This window comes from Apium graveolens, chromosome 5 (assembly GCF_009905375.1).
Source record: "Apium graveolens cultivar Ventura chromosome 5, ASM990537v1, whole genome shotgun sequence".
NCBI lineage: Eukaryota > Viridiplantae > Streptophyta > Magnoliopsida > Apiales > Apiaceae > Apium > Apium graveolens.
The window spans coordinates 175,786,664-175,808,434 of NC_133651.1; the positions used below are offsets into that span (position 1 = coordinate 175,786,664).

Here is a 21,771-nt window from a genome sequence, read left to right on the forward strand (position 1 = left end):
TTTAAATATCCTGATTTTCTTTGTCCCGCTCTGTACAAACATTACATACTAAAAACTAATCATTAGTTTCAATAATATAATATATATTTTTTAATTCCAACATAGTGGAGACACTCCATTTTTACTCCCGATAAAATATTAAACTAGTTAAAATATTTTTTTTTCGTGATCCGAAGCCAATTAGCCTATTACTTTAATTTAAACCTATTACTTTAATTTAAAGTGGTTTAACTACGACTTGCAACAAAAACAAGTGATCACTGAGACAAGGGGAGGGGGCATAACATCATACTCCTATTAAACCAGGGATACGAAAAAACAACGAACAAGTCATCAATTACGAATATTAGGCATATTACTCCATCAATGTAACTGTCTTAATTATAATTTCATATAAATTATATGTAACTAACAGCTTTCCTACTGCGACTCTCTCTCGGGCAAGCGAATCCTCGTCGCAAGAAAACCAAGAAAATTATAAAATAAAAGGCAATAAATTTACCAAGAATATCTACCGGTGCAAGCATTTTACATACTACATCAATGTGGCTGTCATAATTAATAAATTCGAAAAAATAAAAATAAGTACCAGCTTTCATACTGCGAGTCTCCTTGAGTCGAGCAATCCTCGTCCCAAAAGAACAAAGAAAATTATCCACCAACATCATGTTGTCCACAGTAAAATGAATCTCTTTCCCGGTGAATGTGATGATGGGGGAAGGGAATGTCTGTACAATGAACAGCCATTGTGATTACAGGATGGGATACTAACACTAAGTTCAGTGGGTCATTTCCGCAGTTTGTAAACTCAATGCCACAGCTTACTGCAAAAACCATTTTGTGCCCTCTTATTGGAAACCATATCTGAAAAAGAATCAATCAATTGACCTGCCAAACTACTAGGATCATCAATTAGAGTTTGAATAAAGGTATTAACCACCCGGCGTTCCTGCTCAGTTGATCTTAAACTGAACCATGTTAGTAATTTTTTCCTGAATTCTTGATTAATGTAGCCCTCACATTCCAGCCAACGCATGATCTTTACACAATACTCAAAGTTCTCATCCAAAGAACCTGATACTTTACCAATTTTAGATGGAGATCCATTTATCAAAGTGCTATCACAATCATATATTTCCTCATTTGCACAAGCTGCTCTCTTCCTTGATATCTTTCCATCCTGTGAGTTGACAGTCGATACCTCAACAGTTGGTCTCTGGGTCCAGTTTTGGGAGTCGCCACTCCCATGTGACCTAACTACACCATTTCCATGATTATCATGCGAGACCACATCATCATCTGCACCAACAGCTCTTTCCAGAGTGCATTCATTATCTTCATCCTTAGAGGATTCAACTGGTGGTATTAGCTCTTCATTTAAATCCGGAACTGAAGCAACATTTAAATCAAGCTCGCGTGAGACGGGTGGCAGGCAATCTTTTTTGCATTCAGGCTTTACCTCTTCACTAACTCCACAGCAGTTTTCTGTACTAGCATCAAAAAGACCATCAAGGCAGCCGTGCTCTTGAGCCCAAGCAAGACGGAGGATCTTCCCAAGATTACGGACCTTGAAACCAGAATTAAATTCAACATTTGCTGAAGTACTATGCTCTATGTTGAAGCTTGAGCTTCCACCAACTTGGCTATTCTCTTTTTTACGATTCGCTGCACCTTTGTTAAGACTTTCATGAATAATTTCCACGCTTTTGGTAAAACAATTTGCTTCAGAGTGTCCCAAGTCACCTGCTTCTGTGTAAGATACTATGCGAAAAGAGTACTCTGTGCAAGGTAGCAAGTTGGATATTAATAGCCTTCTCTGAGATCTTGGGAAAACGCACACAGGCTCATTTGTGTATGATTCTTCTCTAGTCTTGCAATACCAGAGATTATATCCCAAAATATCTTTTTGAGGTAAAGTGGGCAGTTCTATCAAAACAATCACAACCGAGGATGATGTTACTTCTTCGAAGAGAAATTTGCAAGCTGCTGGTAACGAACCCTCTGTGGGAAGTCATAGCATGCAAAATTAAGGGAAAAAGAGGTCTTAATTTTATTTAAATAAACAACATAGCCAATCATTAAAAAGCAACTGTAAGAAGATACAAGTAGCTAAACATACCAATGCAATTTGGGTTTGCAGTGGACACTGCTTCCAACCACTCATCTGCTTTCTCAATTGCAAGTGTGCAAAGGGTCTGCACATCACTTGCTATAGATAGCCTGCTAACAATACCCCGAGCCATCTTACCTGAAACGTCATTCACTGGACCCACTTCATCATCTAGTTTGGCCTTGAGTTTGCTAACAATCTCATGGAGATCTTTAAACTTACAAGTTCCATCTAAGAGCCTAAAGCTTATGTCTACCCTAGAACAGAGGATATCAATACGCCGAGCATCCCTGGCTATATTAAGCTGCTTCTTCCAACAGCTGCCAAATATGAAATTTGCGTCAAGACAAACTCAAATTTCTAATCAGGAAAGATCAAATTCAGTGCTACATATACTTGTCATATTTATTTTTATTTCATACAACTAAAAAAGGTAAAGCATAAAAAAAAAGTTGATCTGCGAAAAACTGAAAGGCATAAGAGATTCATAACACATCGGAGTCATTTTCAACCGAAGTGCTTCTCTAACAATAACTAATAAGAACTAAGAAGGTGGTTATACATGACCAAGTAAAAGAACATCAGCACATTGGTCTGTGAAGATCAATGCAGGACAAGAATAAAAACACAACAAAATGATAGATAAGTGTGGATTAACTGCAGTACACCCACGCCCTAAGGCGATTCAACTCTGAAGGACGACTACCCCTAGGATTTCTCAACCGCAGAAGAGAAGTTTGTCAGGATCGCAACCCATAAAAAGAGAGAGAACAATCTCAATTCATTAGTCAATCAAAGTCTTCTTTATAATAAAGATTATATCTCCTTATATAGGAGTAAATCCCTAAAGTTAGTCACCAAGTAAAACCTTTATAATAAAGAAAACAAATCATTTTATGATTCTACTACTATAATCTAGAATCTTCTTAATAATCTATTTACCTAATATATTAATTATCTAATAAATTATAGTCAAATCCATTCTTAACTAATAACATAAAACAAATACAAAGGAATATTTTAATTCCTTGTTCCGCATTATCAATGTTCAACAATTAATGAAGGTATAAGAATGGAGAACTAGACTTCTTGATTCTGTATTCAAATTTGGTTATCCTGACCTTTTATGCGGCCAAGTAGTTTTAATGATTAAGAAGTAGGACAAGTCTATAAGTTAAAAAAAAATTGTATTCTGTATCATATTTATCTTGCTATATTGTATTATAAATTTGCTACATAGTTATGGGTCTAGCAGCGATGGTGGGGGTTCAGGAGGGGAATTAACCAACAGATCACCAATTAAAACTGAGTTTAGAAGTGCAGCTTACCCTAGTATTCCCGAAACTTTACCACAGGAAGCACAGCAATAACTTCCATCTAGCTGAAGCAATTGCCCAAGATTAACAACGCCTAGTTTTCCACGTTGGAAAGCGCACTCAAGATGGCAAGATAAGCCACATGACTCATCTTCAGCAGATACGGATGCACATTCCAGCCAAAGACTTGGATCCTTATTGTCATCAAACAAGTGACAGATGCAGCAAGAGCATCTTTTGCAAAAGGTGTCAGCTGTATTTAGAGTGGCTCTACAGGCAGAATTTTGACAGATCAATAAATTTGAAGATCTAAAATCAGAAGACCCCTCTGGAATCACTTGAATTTTAGAGGGGTTCTCTGCTTTCCTGCTGTGCTTCTTTGAAGGCTGATTTTTGGGGTTGATTGATGCACTCCTTAGCTCCTGATTCTTTAGAGTTCTCTTACCACTCTTGGGAAAATGGTTGGGCAGCATCTTACATTGTGATGAAGCAGAATGCTTCTTTTCCTTATCCAAGAAAGTGCGGGAAAGATCTTTCCTTGAACCTAATATAAGAAACTCTTGGAGAAGCTCTGGACTTCTAGAAGCATCATCCAACTGTCCATTTTTCTCTGGAGTGCTTTGCACACTGGAAGAAAGACTCTGAACACCAGAAACTACGAAGAGAAAACACATTATAGAAATGTGAGCACTTGTATCAGTCAAGCATTAATTAATGAAACTGAACTAAATTAGAAAAGAAAATGCTGGATAACTTAACAGGTCAAGGTAAAGCATGAAAATGATACTAACAATAAACAAATAAATCATCACATCTATCATAAATCCAAACTATATAAGCTGAACCTTGTCAACTAAGGAAGAAAGCCGAACTACATACATACTCTGTTCAAAAATATTTTTCATTTGGTTTGATGAGTTTGCATAACAATATATAGCAACTCTTATGTGTACTGCAACAGTTAACATATAGGATTTTCATACTCGACTTCAAGCACATTTGAAACAAGTAGACTACACTAGTAAATATATAGGATCTTAGAGCCTGATTGACAGGGCGAGTAATATCAAATTATTCTTGACATCTTTCTCAGTACATAAAGGATAGACATCTCATTATATTCTGCAGAATTCAAAACTAAACTAGATAGCCTGAATAGGTTAAATCAAAGCACTCATAAGTGACACCTAAACCAGTATAATCCACAACAAAACGTAAGAATATACTCATATATTACCTTAACTAGTTTATAAAACTAACTAAAGCCTTATAAGATACTTTCAGATACCAACCAATGATTCATAAATGCTAAACTGCTTTCTAAGCCTTAAACAATAATACATTAACAACATATCAAATATAGAAAAGTAGTAGTCCAGTAATAATTGAGGGTTGCTCAAGGACATTAATTGAGTGATAACAACTCTTACAGGACAAACAAACTATATAGTCTTGTTTGAAGCATTAGCTCAAGTTTTTATATTTTTCGTTTCTAGATTCTACCTTTTTCTCACCATTAACTAGCTCTAAAAATCTTATCTTCTTAAATGGAATTTGTGCAAGTGCATCATTTTAGACATAATATTAGACCAGAAAAGACCCAAACTCTGAATCTACGATCAATGAACTTCTACCAATATTTCTTGGTAAAATTTGAAAATGGAAATACAAAATTATATAAGAAAGAACCCAAATTAAAGTATCCTATAACAATTCCTAAGACAGTTGATTAGGAAATTATCAACAGGCTTTTTTGAATTTAGGCACTACTGAATCTGCATCTAAACAGATCAAGTTACAAAAGAAGTAAATGATATAGGATCACTTAAAAAGAAATTAAATCGAACCGAATAATATTAGAACCAGAACACAAGTTTTAGCAATACGTTTTGTGAAAATTGTTTTAAAATTCATCAAATTGGATGAGATCTCAAGAAAAGGATGTATTCCATTCAAACACAAAACAAATCTGTATTTGAACAGATCAGATGGCAAATAAATGAATTATATTAATATACCTAGAAACAGATATAAGATTTAATGATCAATTGAAACCTATGATATTCTTGAATACACAAATATAATAAAGTTTTTCCTTGGCATCAAGATGGAGGATTGGGAGAAAATTGTTGCAAAGTCTCAGAAATACTCTGTAAGAGAGCAGAAGTAGAGATTACCTTTTCCGTTATTAATATTCAATATATATAAACAAAATACAGAGAATCACCAAATGGAATCCTCGGACAAGGAACAAACCCAGTTGGAGTTAGATATCACAACCTTATATATGCTGTTATGGATTCAGCAAACTAATTATCTGCATATGCAGAGAAGGGCATTAACCATCAGATCAGACATAATTACACATATTTAGAGGGCGAGGGCTGAATCAATTGAGTACTCGATAGAAAACATTTTGACCGAATAAAGCCCACTAAATTTATAAATAGACTTATATAAAAAAATTTAGGTGTCTGGAGTTACTAGGTAACAACTCTTCTATTATTGTGCACTGACATCTGTTTGTTGTAATCTCTATTCTCGATGTGTCCCAAGGTCACCCGTACATCATATTGTTTGTTGGTGAGGTCTTTTATACATACATTTATTTATTTATTTAATTATTTATCTAAAAAATTTCTATATTTGAATACAATACCTAAAAGGCCAATGTTAATATTACAGCAGTGAGCGAAAATATTTTATATTATTTTCACTTTGATATAATTTTAATCAAATTTTTTGAACCCATAAGGTTTCATTATGAACAAATGGGCACTGGAAAAACAAAGACTCATACATATAATGACCATCTTGTGTCCTTATTCAAAGCCTAAATATATAAAATACTATTTGTTGCCTTGTTGCCAAATAGTACTTTAGTAAGACCTCTACCTTTAACCATATCGATACTTCTATCTTAAAGGTGAAAGCCGAGCTTAGTAGCCAATTCAGTAATAAATAGAGGGGAAAAAACATAATACAGAAGAATAGGTACAAGCACTTGTCTGCTCATCCAATAAATTACTTTGTTGTCTGTTCATACAACATATATTCCATAAGGTATGTTTCACCAACTTGAGCGGCCATCATCAATTGTTTCCCAAAGACCTTTTCAGTTGAGTCCTATACTCTTTAAAAATTATCACCCATGGCAAATTGTGAATAGCTTTCATCATTTATTTTATAATCTGTAGAGCCAAAAACATGTTCGAAACTAAAACAAAAATCGAATGGTTTTTGTATGTTCATAAGCATAAATTTCTACTGGAGGGAAGGTAGTTCTTCACAGGAAGCATAAACTAGGATACGGAGAGTTGGACGAGTACTCAGCCGTGTCGGTGCTACGTCTCCCAGTCGGCCGTATCCGACATGCATTCGGCAGTTTCCTAGCCGTGTCCGTGCTTCCTAGCTTCCCTTATGGCATGGGTTGTTGCTTAACAGTATCAACACATATATAGTACTAGGGCAAAGAAGTAAATGAAATATAATTACAGGATAACGCTGATTAATTGGATTATCTTCCTCATTATAATTTTGAGTTTTTGGCTTTATTTCTATCCTTTTATAGATGTGCTTTTTTTTTCTTTTTTACTTGTATTCTGCTTTTTCCCTTTCATCTGATGTCCCTTTCTTAATCTTCATCCATCTACAAAACCAGTTTCAGACACCCTAAACTGTCTAATTTATTATCTACAAGACAGACAAGAATATGTTTGAACAATACAACACTTACAGGCATTTATGAGTGAGAAAGATTAAAAGCTGATGGATCATCTGTCATAAGGCGAGTGACTTTGTTTAATCCTATGGGATGATTGGTAGGTTTATTTTAGGTGATGCCAAAATAGTGGGGGAATTAATCATACGAGGAAAGCATTGAAATGCAAAAGTAGAAACAGAAACTGGAGTAGGATACCAAGATCCATGTGCTTCATGGAGGGCCATCTGACAAAAGAGGAGCAGACAATTATTTTAAAGGGACAGAGGACACGTATACTTGCAATGGCTAAGTTAAACCAGAAGGATAGTCTTCTCACCCCTAATGCTAAACAGTGAATAGTTTGGCATAAATCTACAATATGTGAAATTGCTCATCTTCAGACAGCAACACTATAGATGTGATCCGTCACGTACGACTTGCTTATCTAGATCTTATACACACCTTGAAAAAATGCAAGTTTGGTGGGATGGACCAGAATCCCCCCATGTACACGTAATATTAGCTAAAAAGAAGTTTTTTGTTCAGTATAAATATGTAAAACACAAGTATGCTTCTACCATAAACTTTAATTTTTATCACAGATAGTAATACAGTTTATGCATTTTCTAAAAAACAAATTAGGAAAAAATTCAAAGGATGTTTGAAGCATTGCATGCACTTGACATCAAAAAAGTGATGAGAAAATAAAAAAAATTAATATAAGAATTTTAAAACTGACAAATTTACAGAGGAAAAAAAATTACAATGAAAAAAGAAAGCTTACCTCAACTGAAAACTAAACTGGACGTAAGATTAACTCAACTGAAAACTAAAATAAAGCTTACCTCAATGAAGAAAGTAAAGGCATGTACAACTTAAATATTCAAAACGAAAAAAAAACATAGGTATAATCTAAACGATGTAAATACTAAAATTCAACCTTTAATGACCGCTTTTTCTTCTAAATCCATGTCGTGGTAGCTAGATATGAAAATGAATCCGCTCCCCCTGTGACAATTATATTAGCATAGAACCTTGATCTTGTCAGCATCTAATTGAAACAATGCTTCGCACAAGATGATAAAAGATATTAATTATTACCTATTATGCGACAATATAATACTCCCTCTGTCCCACTGAATTCTATACATTACTTTTTGACACGCTTTTCAATGCTCATTTAAAACATAACTCCACAATATTTTTTTTTAATTTTTTTTCCTGAATAAAAGTTTTATGTTTAAACTTTTATTCAAAAGAAAAAAAAATTAAAAAAACATTATGAAACTATACTTTATAGAAGCCTCGAAATGCGTGCAAATAGTGAACGTATACAATTCCATGGGACGGAGGTAGTAAATCACATATATACACATATCACAATTTTTTCCCAAGATGAAATCATTCACTACAAGTTCCAAATGCATCCGAGTCAGGGATTATGAAAATAGTTTGCTTTCCTAAGGTAATGACAAATTTTCCTAATAATAGAAAAGTAATCTTGCTTGAACTTACAGTAACGTAAACTTGAATTTTATAACCAATAGCCAGGATAGGTATATAAAAAATAACAGACTTAAATGTATAAAAAAGCAAAATGATAAAAATTGCAGCAATGTGCATAAAACTTATATGTAATTGCAGCCTTCATAAACTTTAATACTAATCATGCGGTCCCTAAAAAGAAAACATTCCGAGTTCTGACAGATAATGTCATGTGAAGAAACCTACAATGACAAATTAGTTACAAGTATCAAAGTACGGATCTTTCTAGCGTGGGAACCTCTAGACCGGGAAGCAAGCAACTATATTATCACCAACATGGAAATATATAAAAGAAAATACTTGATATCCCAAATAAGTACATCATTCAAGGTGATACCCCTTATTAAGAAAGGTTGACACACACCGATTTACCAAATCCTGAAGCTGAACATGGCAAGTTATAGATTCATAGAATGCAAACATGGCATTAATCCTAATCCGAATTTCAATGCAGAGAGAGTAAAGCCACGCAACAGTAAACAACATCACAAGAAATCGATACGAATGCTACAAATAAAAAGACTCCAAACACTAAATTCAGCAGCACTCGCAATTACATAATGAAAACAGCATATATAGTTTATATACAGCCAATCTATAAAAAAACCACAAAGCACATAACAAATTAGCAAAACACATATCATGTAAAGCATCACAGATCTATAAAGACTAAGAATCACGGAATTGCAACATATAGAGCATATAGACACAAATAATTACATGAATCTTAATAAAAATAAGATGAGGAAAGACATTAAAAGTACCTGTAAGAAAAATTAGAATAATCTAGTCTAGGGTTTGGAGAGACAATACAATCTAAACCAATCAAGTCAATTGTTGTTAACCTCCTTTCCTTTTTATTGAACAAGGTTTGGATTTAGTTGGGGCAAACGAGAGCTCAAAGTATTGTTGTCCTTAAACAAGTAATGTCACGCGCGCGTGACTCAACCTGATTCTGTTACAAAAAGGTACGGAGTTAGTCGACTGTGATTGGGTGGTGGTGTTCACGCTCTTTTAAAGGGGAGGGGATTGATTTATTTGAAGTCCTTTTAACATCATGATTTCTAAATAGTAATCCAATGCATTTCACCTCTCTTAAATCTTGTACTAGTATTTTAGTGTTTAGCTTATTTGATTTTGACCGTCAGATGAGATGAAGTGATGAACAACCTTTCCTAGGGTTCATTTTCATGGACCAACTATGAATGCAACAACTTTTAAAATTTACTAAAAACCTAAAAACTTGTGCGATGCACGGATTGCACGGATTTTTTGTTTAATATTATATAATTTTTTAAAAATTTTGAATTTAATTTTGAATTTTATTCATTTAAAATTTTAAATATTATGACTTCATAATAATTATATTAGTATACATATATGTTCATAACTTCTTAAAAACATTTAAATTTGTTTAAATTGATAACGTTGGTGTTATGGATTAAAACTACTATATATAATTGCTGTATTTAATACTAAGGAACGTGAGCTTCGAGGCTCGATTTGACTGCTCTTGTGTTTCGTGACTCAATCTGCCTTAACAAGATGCCTACGTACCTTGCTGATTGCCAAGGATCAAGTCAAAAAACGTAGTTCTGATTGGTGGGGGTGAGACCCCTTATATAGATGTGGGAGTCCTTGATTTGGACTTGGTATAGGAGACTTGGTGGACAAGCCTCTGAATTAGGATAGACTTAGGAGTCCTAGGAAGTAGGAAGCTGATCCCTTATCCTTTTAGGACCCCTTGAGGCTAATCTATAAGGATTTATATCCTTATCGGGACTCTTCTCAATAGCTGATTTTTCCCTTATTAATTAATTACGAAATTAATTAATAATCAGGGCTTTTGGGCCTTTTTTATTCCACCAGGCCTGATCTGGTCCATCAGGCTTAACCTTTCTGGTCTGAGTTTCATATATCTTTTTATTGGGCCTAGCAGCCCACAACTTGTACAATTAATGCAGTATTTAATTATACAATCATAATTTATTTATCCCTATCATTTGCCCCCCAACTTTTGGGAAACATTGAATAGGTTTCGCAGAAGTTAAGTCTATTTGTTCCCTTACAGGGTTTCGTTTTTCCGTAAAGTGTGGAGCGACCTACACGTTTACAACGAATTTTTCCTTTTATTTAGGAATTATTTTGATTTCCAGGAATTTTTCCCTTATTTCCGGGATTTTTCCCTAATTTCTGGATTTTTCCCTAATTTTTCTGGGATTTTCCCTAATTTTTCTGGGATTTTTCCTTATTTTTCTGGGATTTATCCTTAATTTCTGGATTTTTCCCTTAATTTCTGGATTTATCCTTAATTTCTGGATTTATTCCTTAATTTCCGGATTTTTCCCTTAATTTCTGGGATTTATCCTTAATTTCTGGAATTTTTCCTTAATTTCTGGGATTTATCCTTAATTTCTGGATTTATTCCTTAATTTCCGGATTTTTCCCTTAATTTCTGGGATTTATCCTTAATTTCTGGAATTTTCCCTTAATTTCTGGGATTTATCCCTAATTTTCTAGGATTTTCCCTTAACTTCTGGGATTTATCCGTAATTTTCTGGATTTATCCGCAATTTTATGGATTTATCCGCAATTTTCTGGATTTATCCGTAATTTTCTGGTTTAAAATGCATACAAAATTGATTAGGATGCAGAAGAAATTGATCAGGATTCAGCCAAATCGATCAGAATTCCTACTCGATTTCGATCAGGATCCTGATCGAATTAACTCAGGATCTTACACTCTGGTCGACAGGATTCCTGATCGATTTCGATCAGGGCTCTGATCGAATTGATCTTCAAAGTGACACCCTAGTCGACTGTTACACGTGCTTAATCGATCAGGATTCCTGATCGATTTCGATCAGGACTCTGATCGAATTAAGTGATTTTCTATCATTCTGATCGAATGGAATATCGATCAGGATTTTCTTCTGTGTCGATCAGGACTCTGATCGATCTTAGGGGATTTCTTCCCTCCTGTTCGAATAATATATCGACCAGGATTCTCTTTGGTATCGATCAGGACTCTGATCGATCTTAGGGGATTTCTTCCCTTCTGTTCGAATAATATATCGACCAGGATTCTCTTTTGTATCGATCAGGACTCTGATCGGATTTAGGGGATTTCTTCCCTTCTGTTCGAATAATATATCGACCAGGATTCTCTTTTGTATCGATCAGGACTCTGATCGGATTTAGGGGATTTCTTCCCTTCTGTTCGAATAATATATCGATCAGGATTCTCTTTTGTATCGATCAGGACTCTGATCGGATTTAGTTTAAAACTCTGGTCGATTTTTGACCATTCATTTTCCATATGAGCTTCTAGATTATTCCTGATATTTCTAGTAGACGGGCTTTTAGGTTGGGCCTGGCTAAATGGGCCTAGAAACGCCTCGTATTCCGAGCTTTTCGCCTATATAAGTGTAGTGTGAAGTGAGAATCCTCACTTCACTTCTCATTTCTCATTTTCTTCTACAAACTTCTCTAGAGTTCTCCCTTTGAGTAGGCGATTTCCGGCGAGCACACAGCCACCGTAGCTCCACCATTCTCAAGTATTTCTGGGTTTCAAGCTTTTAAACGAAGTATATCAATGGCGGACCGCGACTTGGCTCGTTTGCAGAAGATGAATGTCTCTAAGAGAGGTACAAACATTCAAATTCAATCTCCATATACTTCTCTCATTGACATGATTAACTCGAGAGGTGATGAATATCCTTCTCTATCTGAGTTAGATTCGTATAATCATGGTAACACTTTTCATGAGTTAGATGGTAGAATAGAGTCTATGAACACCCTGTACAGACTTCCACCCCACCTTAGGATCACTCCAGCCGCCCCTGGGGATAGGACTTGTAATTGGGAGGGGGATACCCTGTTCATTTATCGAGGAGCCCTGACCGCAGGTCTTAGGTTCCCATTCCACGAATTTATTCCTCGTTTATTAGCCGATGTACAAATCAACCCTTGTCAACTCCCTCCCAACGCCTGGAGGAATATTATCTGTTTTATGGTCCTTTGTCTCAGGAATAACTTCCCTCTTTCCGTAGCTGTCTTTAGGAAAGTTTTCCAATTCTATAATAGCTCCATGAGTCAACCGGGATGGGTTTTAATTCGCCAACGACCCAAAGTTCCCCATATCTTTGATAGTAACTCTATAGTCGAGAACAACCCTAAATGGAGGGATGAGTTTGTGAGGCTGACCTGGGCTGGGGGTGATTGGGCCACACTCTTCCGTAGGCCATTTTGCAAGGTATCAGATGGTAGTCCTGGTAGTATCAGATTGACTGATGAGGAGGAGGTGGCCTACCAGGCCTTAATTTCAGATGATGGGAAAACGGATACCTGGACCCTTTTAGAGGAGTTTTCCTTGAAGAAAGTTGGTCTCTCCCAGGCCAGTGATAAGGGTAAATTTATACCTGCGTAATTATTTTTCCTTCTCTTTAATCGCACTTTTTCTTTTTTTTTCTGGATTTTAATGTTCCTTCTACTTTTCCTTTCAGCTTGCGAGGCCATCAATAATGTTAACAGGCCTAAGGAGGGGGAGTCAGGCCGTCAGAAAAGGGCCAAGCTAAACAGGGACCCTAGGAGCAAACCTGACGGTCCTTCTTTTCTTAAGCCCCACGTCCCGGTGGTCGAGCTGGGGGACGATGTGGATCCTCCACTTAAGGCACATTCCTTCAGGCCTAACTGGGGCTTCAGGAGGAGCGATACGGTGGTTGGATCCACCAAACACGCTAAAGATTGGTCTTATCACTCCGTCACTCCCCATGACTTTACTGACATTGTTACGGGGAGTGATATTGAGACTATTGAGCTTCTGGGTTCTCAAGCCCAAGCTGCGGTAATTTTCTTTCTCTCCTTCTTTGAATCCCAACTTTCTTGTATTCCAACGAACTTGTGCTAACTCATACATATTTCTTTGCAGAGTAATACCTACTTCCAGGCGGCCCTCCATCAGGCTAGGTCCTGGAAGGGTAACTCAGATGGGTTTGAGAAAGAGATGAAGAAATGGGAGGAGAGAGCCAAGGTCCTGGAGAAGAAGCTGGACACGAAGAAAGAGGAGCTGGCTCAGGCTCATTCCGAGCTGGTGAAACTTAGGAGCGATAAGGATAAGCTCATCGATGACTACATGGATTCTGACAAGTTTAAGAATCTCATGGAGATTCATGATGAGGGTCTTTATTCCCTACAGTTTACTCAGGGATGGGACGCGGCCGTGAAGGCGGTTTCTGAGAAGTACCCGGGCTTAGTCGACCCTAAGGACTTTATAAGTCCTGAGCAGGCTGAGTCGGAGGACAGCATAGATGCCCTCTTTAACTCCCCTCAGCCAGATGATCGCATCTTGGATCCTAACACTGCTTCTCCTCCCGCTTCTCCTGCGAAGGACGCTGAAGGCGCTGATAAGGAGAAAGAGAATGAAGGCTCCCACATGGAGGAGTAGTTTTTCTATTCTGTAATTTGATCCTTAATTTATGTCTGGACTTTTGTTTGTATCAGATCTTATTACCCTCCAGGGTTATTTTATATGCTTCTTTCCTTATTCGCATTTTTCTCCTTTATCTTTCTGATACTTTAATATGCATTCAAGCTTGAACTAATTGGCCACACCAGTGTTATCACAACTCAAACATCCATAGGTTGAAATAATTTCGATTTCTTCAGTTTGAAGTCTGGTTTTTCAAAACCTTACATAGCATGGGTTCGACCCTAATCAATAATAACTAGACAATGTAAGTTCTACTGGAATATAAAATCCTATGCAAGCAAAGCTTCCAGGTGCTTTTAAGCCTACTTGTCACAATGACAAGTGAGAATCGTACTTCGCCTATCTTACACGTAGTAAACCTTCAGGTTTTGTGCGTGCCAGGTCCTCGGGACTTCAAAACCATCCATAGTCTCGAGCTTGTAGGTTCCTCTACCTTGAACACTCTTGACTCTGTACGGCCTTTCCCAATTTGGGGCAAGCTTCCCTTTTTGTCCTACACCAGATGCTTCTATCTTCCTCAAGACTAGATCGCCTTGTTTAAAAAACCTTTCTTTAACCCTTAAGTTGTAGTAGAATGAAGCTTTTTTCTGATATTCTACTATCTTTGCATGTGCTTTATCTCGCACTTCATCAATTAAATCCAGGGCTAATCTCTGCCCTTCCTCATTTTCTTTCTCATCGAAAGCCTGAATCCTTGGAGAGGAATGTGATATCTCCACAGGAACTACTGCTTCCGCCCCATATGCCAACATGAAAGGAGTTGCATCTGTCGTGACTCTACAGGTAGTCCTATAAGCCCATAATATGGGAAGTATCTCATCTACCCAATTATTTCTCGACTTTTCGATCCTCTTCTTTAGTCCATCCAGGATTATCCGATTTGCTACTTCCGCTTGCCCATTGGCTTGCGGGTGAGCCACAGAGGTGAATCGTAACTCAATTTCATTTTCTTCACAATACTTGTTGAATTCCTCATTGTTGAATTGCGTTCCATTGTCAGTGACGAGGATACGGGGAATTCCATATCGGCACATAATGTTTTCCCACAGGAATTGTGCAACCTGCTTAGTTGTGATTTTGGCCAAAGGTTTGGCTTCGATCCACTTGGTGAAATAATCAATGGCTACAATCAGAAACTTCCTTTGTGCTGTGGCCATAGGAAAAGGCCCTAGAATATCCATCCCCCACATAGCAAAGGGAATAGGTGAGTTGATAGAGGTCAGCATCTCGGGGGGTTGTCTGGCGACTGGTGCATGCTTCTGACAATGATCACACTTCTTTACATATTCTTTGGCATCAGCCATCATTTCTGGCCAATAGAAGCCTAAACGAGTTATCTTATGAGCCAAGGCCCTGCCCCCCAAGTGTTGCCCGCAAATGCCTTCATGAACTTCCTCAAGAGCCAAGCGTGCCTCATCGGGCCTGAGACACCTCAAGTAAGGAACCACGAAAGATCTTTTATATAGAATCCCATCTATCAAAGAGTACCTTAGTGCTCGAACAGTTAACTTCCGTGCCTCAATTGTATCGCTTGGCAACCAACCGGTCTGAATGTGAGCCTTGATGGGATCAATCCATGACGTCCCCAAGCCTACGGGAGCCACAAGCTTAACATCTATGCTTCGTGTCTTCAAAACACGGAAGTACACACTTCCTGAACTTTCTTCAATCTCAGATGAAGCAAACTTTGATAGCGCATCTGCTTTAGCATTTTCTTCCCTTGGAATGTGTTCAACATGGCATTCATTAAATTGGGTCATCACAGCCCTTACTAGGCGAACATACTTTGCCATCGTATCATCCCTTGCTTCAAATTCTCCCTTTACCTGGGATATGATCAACTTCGAGTCTCCACGGACCTTTAAGTTTTTGACTCTAAGTGTCCCAGCTAGACCAAGGCCAGCAATCAGGGCTTCATACTCTGCCTCATTGTTTGTGGTTGGGAAGTCTAGCTTCATGGCATACTCAATTAAGAATCCATCAGGGCTTTGCAAAACCAACCCTGCTCCACTGGAATTTGTTTTTGATGCTCCATCAAAATAGAGAACCCAATATTCTTTCTCCTTGTCCCCATTGTCGACTCCCTTGTCTTGAGGTGTGGTATCTTCCTGCCCCCCGACTTCTTGGTTGGGTATGGTACATTCCACCACGAAGTCAGCTAGTGCCTGGGCTTTTATGGCCATACGTGGCTTATACTTGAGATCGAACTCTCCCAACTCTATTGCCCACTTAATTAGTCTCCCACTTGCCTTGGGACTGTGAATGATATTTCTCAGTGGCTGATTTGTTAGCACTTCAATTTGGTGAGCTTGAAAATAAGGACGCAGCTTTCTTGAAGCCATCACCAAGGCTAAAGCGAATTTCTCAATGGCTGAATAATTCAACTCAGCACCATGCAAAATTTTGCTGACATAGTATACGGGTTTCTGGACTTTCAGTTCCTCCTTAACCAACACCGCGCTCAAGGCGCTTTCTGAAACAGCCAAGTACAAGAATAAAACTTCACCCAGAACTGGCTTGGCCAACAACGGGGCCTGGCCCATATACTTCTTTAACTCTTCAAATGCCTTCTGATTTTCCTCACTCCATACAAAGTCTTTAATGTTCTTTAATGACTTGAAGAATGACAAGCACTTGTCTCCTGACTTGGAGATGAATCGTCCTAGCGCAGCAACCCTTCCTGTGAGTTTCTGAACATCCTTGACAGTTTTTGGGGGTTCCATGTCCAGGATTGCCTTTATTTTATCGGGGTTAGCCTCAATTCCCCTTTTTGAGACCATCAATCCCAAGAATTTTCCAGATCCTACTCCGAAAGCACACTTCGTGGGATTCAACATCATCTTGTGGTACCTCAGGACCTCAAAAGCTTCCCTCAAATGGGTTATATGATCAGTCTTTACTAGACTCTTGACTAGCATGTCATCAACATTGACTTCCATAGTCTTCCCAATAAGATCCTTAAAAATTTTATTCACCAACCTTTGATAGGTGGCTCCTCCTGACTTGGAGATGAATCGTCCTAACAAGATAACAATAAACACCAAAGTCAGTGATAAATGATACCTTTGGAATGTCATCCTTATGCATTTTGATCTGGTTGTATCCGCTAAACCCATCCATGAAACTCAGCATCTCATGTCCAGCGGTGGCATCAATCAAAGTATCAATTCTAGGCAGCGGAAAACAGTCTTTGGGGCATGCATCATTCAGATCGGTGAAGTCTATACACATCCTCCACTTTCCATTAGCCTTCTTCACCATTACAGGGTTTGCTAACCACTCCGGAAATTGAATCTCCTCAATGAAACCAGCCTCTAAGAGCTTTTCCACTTCCTGCTTTATAGCCTCTTGTCTTTCCGGGGCAAAATTTCTTTTCTTTTGTTTCACTGTCTTCCGACTTGGATCCACGTTTAGCTTGTGAGTAATTAACTCCGGGTCTATGCCTGGCATATCAGCTGCTGACCATGCAAACACATCACTATTTTCTTGCAAAAATTTCACTAACTTCCCTCTAAGGGGCTCCTCTAATGTGGCTCCAATGAAAGTCATCCTCTCAGGATTCTTGGGATCTAAAGGAACCGAAACCAATTCTTCTGCTGGCCTTCCTCTATTCTCATCATTTTCTCGAACATCCATATCTTCAATAGGGAGAACCTGCCCCCCGACTCCATCTGCCCTCAAAGAGGCCACATAACAGCTTCTAGCCATTTTTTGATCTCCTCTCTCTTCTCCAATCCCGTTTCGGGTGGGAAACTTCATGACTGAATGGTAGGAAGAGGGGATTGCCTTGAAGGCATGTATCCCTGTTCTCCCCATGATAGCATTATAAGTTGAACTAGCCTTTACCACTACGAAATCCAGCATCTGCGTTGCTTGCCTTGGCTCCGTACCTATGGTGGTTGGCAACTTGATTATCCCTTCCACAGGACATTCTACTCCAGCAAATCCATATATCGGCATGTCGGTTGGTGTTAACTGGGAGTCGTTATACCCCATCCTTAGAAAGGTGTCGTGGAGCAAGATATCCACAGAAGCACCATTATCCACAAGGACCCTCTTAACCGGGCTATTTCCTATTATTGGTGTTATGACCAGCGGGTCGTCATGGGGAAACTTCACACCCTCTAGGTCGGAATCATCAAAAGCCAATGTTACTTCTGTCCTGGCCCTCTTCGGGGCTTCTCCAACAATATGCATAACCTCTCTAGTATATGCCTTTCTGGAATTTTTGGACAATCCAGCAGCAGTTGGACCTCCAAAGATCGTGTTTATCACAGGCCCTTGAGGTCTCGGCCCTCCATAAATGGTGTTTATAACTGGTCCTCTAGGTTGGGGATTCCGCCCCTGATCATCTTGGTACCTCCTACGATCTTCAAAGTTCTTCCTTCCATTATTATTTCTGTCCCCTCCATCTCCAGTATACTTATTCAATCTTCCTTTTCGAATCAAGAACTCAATTTCATCTTTCAATTGCCTACACTCATCGGTGTCATGGCCAACATCTTTGTGAAACCTGCAATACTTGCCCCTATCTAGCTTGGCGGGATCAGCCTTCAAGGGCTTAGGCCAGCGAATATCTCTGTCTTTCTCAATCTCCATCAAAATCTGACTTCTGGGAGCATTCAGCTTAGCGTATTCAGTGAACTTTTGCCCAGGTCCTCCCTTCTTGGGGGTTGAATCAGGGTTTTGTTCGGTTCTAGGATATTTGTCCTTAGCGATATACTCCAAATCAGTTTTTCGTTTCTTGCCTCCAGTGGGCTCATTACTTACTACGGTCTTCCTCATACTTTCTTCAACCTTGATATACTTCCCTGCCCTCTCTTGGAGCTGCAACATGCTCTCAGGGGGTCGTTTGGCCAAAGACATCTTAAAAAACTCATCCCTAGTTCCTTGTTGCAATGCTATCATGGCTACCTTATCATCAAGATCTGGGACTTTTAAAGCCTCCTTTGTAAAACGATTCAGGTAATCTCTTAAGGATTCCTTAGCTCCTTGCACAAGACTCATAAGAGATGCTGAACTTTTCTCATGGACTCTTCCACTGATGAATTGCTTAATAAAAGCCTGACTTAGTTCTCTGAATGATCCAATAGAATTTGGGGGTAGGCGACTGTACCATCTTTGAGCCATACCCGACAGGGTTTGAGGGAAGGCCCGACATTTTATAGCATCATTCACGGGTTGCAGCAGCAGTGCATTAGAGAATGTCCTAACATGATTAGCGGGGTCTCCCGTGCCATCATAGGCTTTGATAGTGGGCATCTTGAATTTTCTCGAGATATGGGCATTCATTATCTCTTCTGTGAAGGGTGGAGTTGGATCATCAGGATCTCCAAGGGGAAGGAGATTGCTTGGATCAGTTCTTGGGACAGCAGCCCTTCTTCTTACCGGACCATCCAGGTCTATGATAGGAGGAGGATTTCTCCCCCTAGGAGGTATGTGGGATCTGGTGGCTTGGTGAGCCTCCAAATCACGTCTCAGCCTTTGGATTTCAGCCTCATGAGCCCTGATCTTTTCCTGCACTTCTTGGGGATTCGCCCCTGGGGTGCTTTGGGGGCGTTGCCTTCCATCGGCCATTGGCTCTTTTCCAGGACGCCTCCTTCTCGGGGCCACTTCATCATCCGAAGATTCGGAGTCTCTCTCAGTGTATGGACCAGAAAATTCCCGATCCTCAGGGATAGGATCCAAACCTCGTATATAGGGGGGCGACCGCCCTCGTGCTTCGCTTCGCCCAGCATATCCACTTCCTCCAACCTCAGGGTGAAGGGGCATCCCATAAGGGGGGTTAGTAGTAACAATAGTTGAATATTCATACCCGACGGGTCGAGAATTCACAGGTATATGTATTTGTTGAACTTGAGGATTCGTACCTTGAATAATCGGGGGAGTTGTCCCTTGTGGCTGAGGATGAGTTGCCCCTGTCTGGGCTTCCCCCTGAGTAGATGCATAAGTTGAATGGGGAGGAACCTCCACGGTTGATGAAATCACCTGGGTTGTCCCTGATGGTGTTCCCTCCTCCAGAGTGCTGGTTGTTCTCCGTGTTCTCGCCATGGTTGTTATTGCGTTTTTCCCACAAACGGCGCCAAATGTTATGGATTAAAACTACTATATATAATTGCTGTATTTAATACTAAGGAACGTGAGCTTCGAGGCTCGATTTGACTGCTCTTGTGTTTCGTGACTCAATCTGCCTTAACAAGATGCCTACGTACCTTGCTGATTGCCAAGGATCAAGTCAAAAAACGTAGTTCTGATTGGTGGGGGTGAGACCCCTTATATAGATGTGGGAGTCCTTGATTTGGACTTGGTATAGGAGACTTGGTGGACAAGCCTCTGAATTAGGATAGACTTAGGAGTCCTAGGAAGTAGGAAGCTGATCCCTTATCCTTTTAGGACCCCTTGAGGCTAATCTATAAGGATTTATATCCTTATCGGGACTCTTCTCAATAGCTGATTTTTCCCTTATTAATTAATTACGAAATTAATTAATAATCAGGGCTTTTGGGCCTTTTTTATTCCACCAGGCCTGATCTGGTCCATCAGGCTTAACCTTTCTGGTCTGAGTTTCATATATCTTTTTATTGGGCCTAGCAGCCCACAACTTGTACAATTAATGCAGTATTTAATTATACAATCATAATTTATTTATCCCTATCAGTTGGTAAGGGGGGAAATGTTATTATAACGAAATTATTATTTTATTGAGGGTAAAAATATAATGTCTCCGTTATGTTGGGACCTTAAAAAATATTATTTTAGTATGGTAATCACTTAATCGATTAACTATAATTCAATAAAAGATATTTGAAAAATACAATATTACTGATTGAACGATATATTTTTATTGATAATTTTATGTGTATTTAAAAAAAATATTTATGTTTTAATTAAATTTTAATTTTTTTAGTTCACATCAATAGGATACGAATTATACTTGGTCTAATATTAATTTGATTTATATCGGATCAGTGGTTTACATTATTTTATTTTAGCCTGATGCCCAATACACCAACTAAATCAAACTAATTATTTTTAGTTTAATTTTAATTATTTTTAAAGTGTGAATTAATAAGATAATTTGGTTTTAGAGTGAATAATTAGCATATATGATTTTATTTTTGTTGGTCGAATTGTATTTTTATTTTAGTTTTGTGTTAGTCTGAATCAGTTGTATAATATATTTTTTTATCCTAGGTAAATAAAATTTGTTATTTTGTTTATCCAAGTTCATTAGTATAATTTTTTAGGAGAATTGATAGCATTATGATTTTATCTTAGCTCGATTCGCATGATATATCAACTAAATCTTAATAATTATATTTAGTTTGTTTAAATTTAATTTAGCCCGAAATAACAAATTAGAATAATATAGATATCAATATAAATTAAAATATAAATTGGTAGAAGAAGTTAAAATTTAATATATATTATAATGATATATAGTTCGATATAAAATAGAATAGAAATAATTGGTAAATCAATAGAGTAATTTGACATATAAATTATAATTAGAATTGATCGACCCAATAATTAAAATTAGAATAACTAAGTGAGGATAATTAAGTAATTTCAGCAAATACCGACCGACCAACTACCAAACTTTTAA

At 38.1% G+C, this 21,771-nt stretch overlaps 1 protein-coding gene across 3 annotated transcripts; it reads right to left on the bottom strand.

Moving 5' to 3' along the window:
• Window positions 1-373: 373 nt before the first annotated feature.
• On the bottom strand, window positions 374-9,604 carry LOC141724630 (VIN3-like protein 1). 3 transcript variants are annotated; one of them, XM_074526842.1, is made up of 6 exons: window positions 9,439-9,604; window positions 8,070-8,137; window positions 3,439-4,081; window positions 2,333-2,430; window positions 2,120-2,248; window positions 374-2,001 (listed from the first exon to the last, which is right to left on the bottom strand). In XM_074526842.1, exons 2-6 carry the CDS (start codon window positions 8,098-8,100, stop codon window positions 809-811), a joined length of 2,094 nt encoding a protein of 697 aa, XP_074382943.1. In that variant the 5' UTR covers window positions 8,101-8,137; window positions 9,439-9,604; the 3' UTR covers window positions 374-808. The 3 variants fall into 3 exon arrangements, with proteins under 3 accessions (XP_074382943.1, XP_074382942.1, XP_074382944.1); XM_074526841.1 differs by having other exon boundaries at window positions 2,120-2,430; window positions 9,439-9,602; XM_074526843.1 differs by lacking the exons at window positions 8,070-8,137; window positions 9,439-9,604 and adding an exon at window positions 5,604-7,958 and having other exon boundaries at window positions 2,120-2,430.
• Window positions 9,605-21,771: the final 12,167 nt, after the last annotated feature.

Excerpts from the sequence above, each read along its gene's own strand:
- LOC141724630 (XM_074526841.1), bottom strand. The coding sequence starts at position 8,100 with ATGGATTTAGAAGAAAAAGCGGTCATTAAAG. Across the intron at positions 2,431-3,438 it reads AAAGTTTCGGGAATACTAGG|CTGTTGGAAGAAGCAGCTTA; the intron begins GTAAGCTGCACT and ends CATATTTGGCAG. Across the intron at positions 2,002-2,119 it reads TGCAAACCCAAATTGCATTG|AGGGTTCGTTACCAGCAGCT; the intron begins GTATGTTTAGCT and ends GACTTCCCACAG.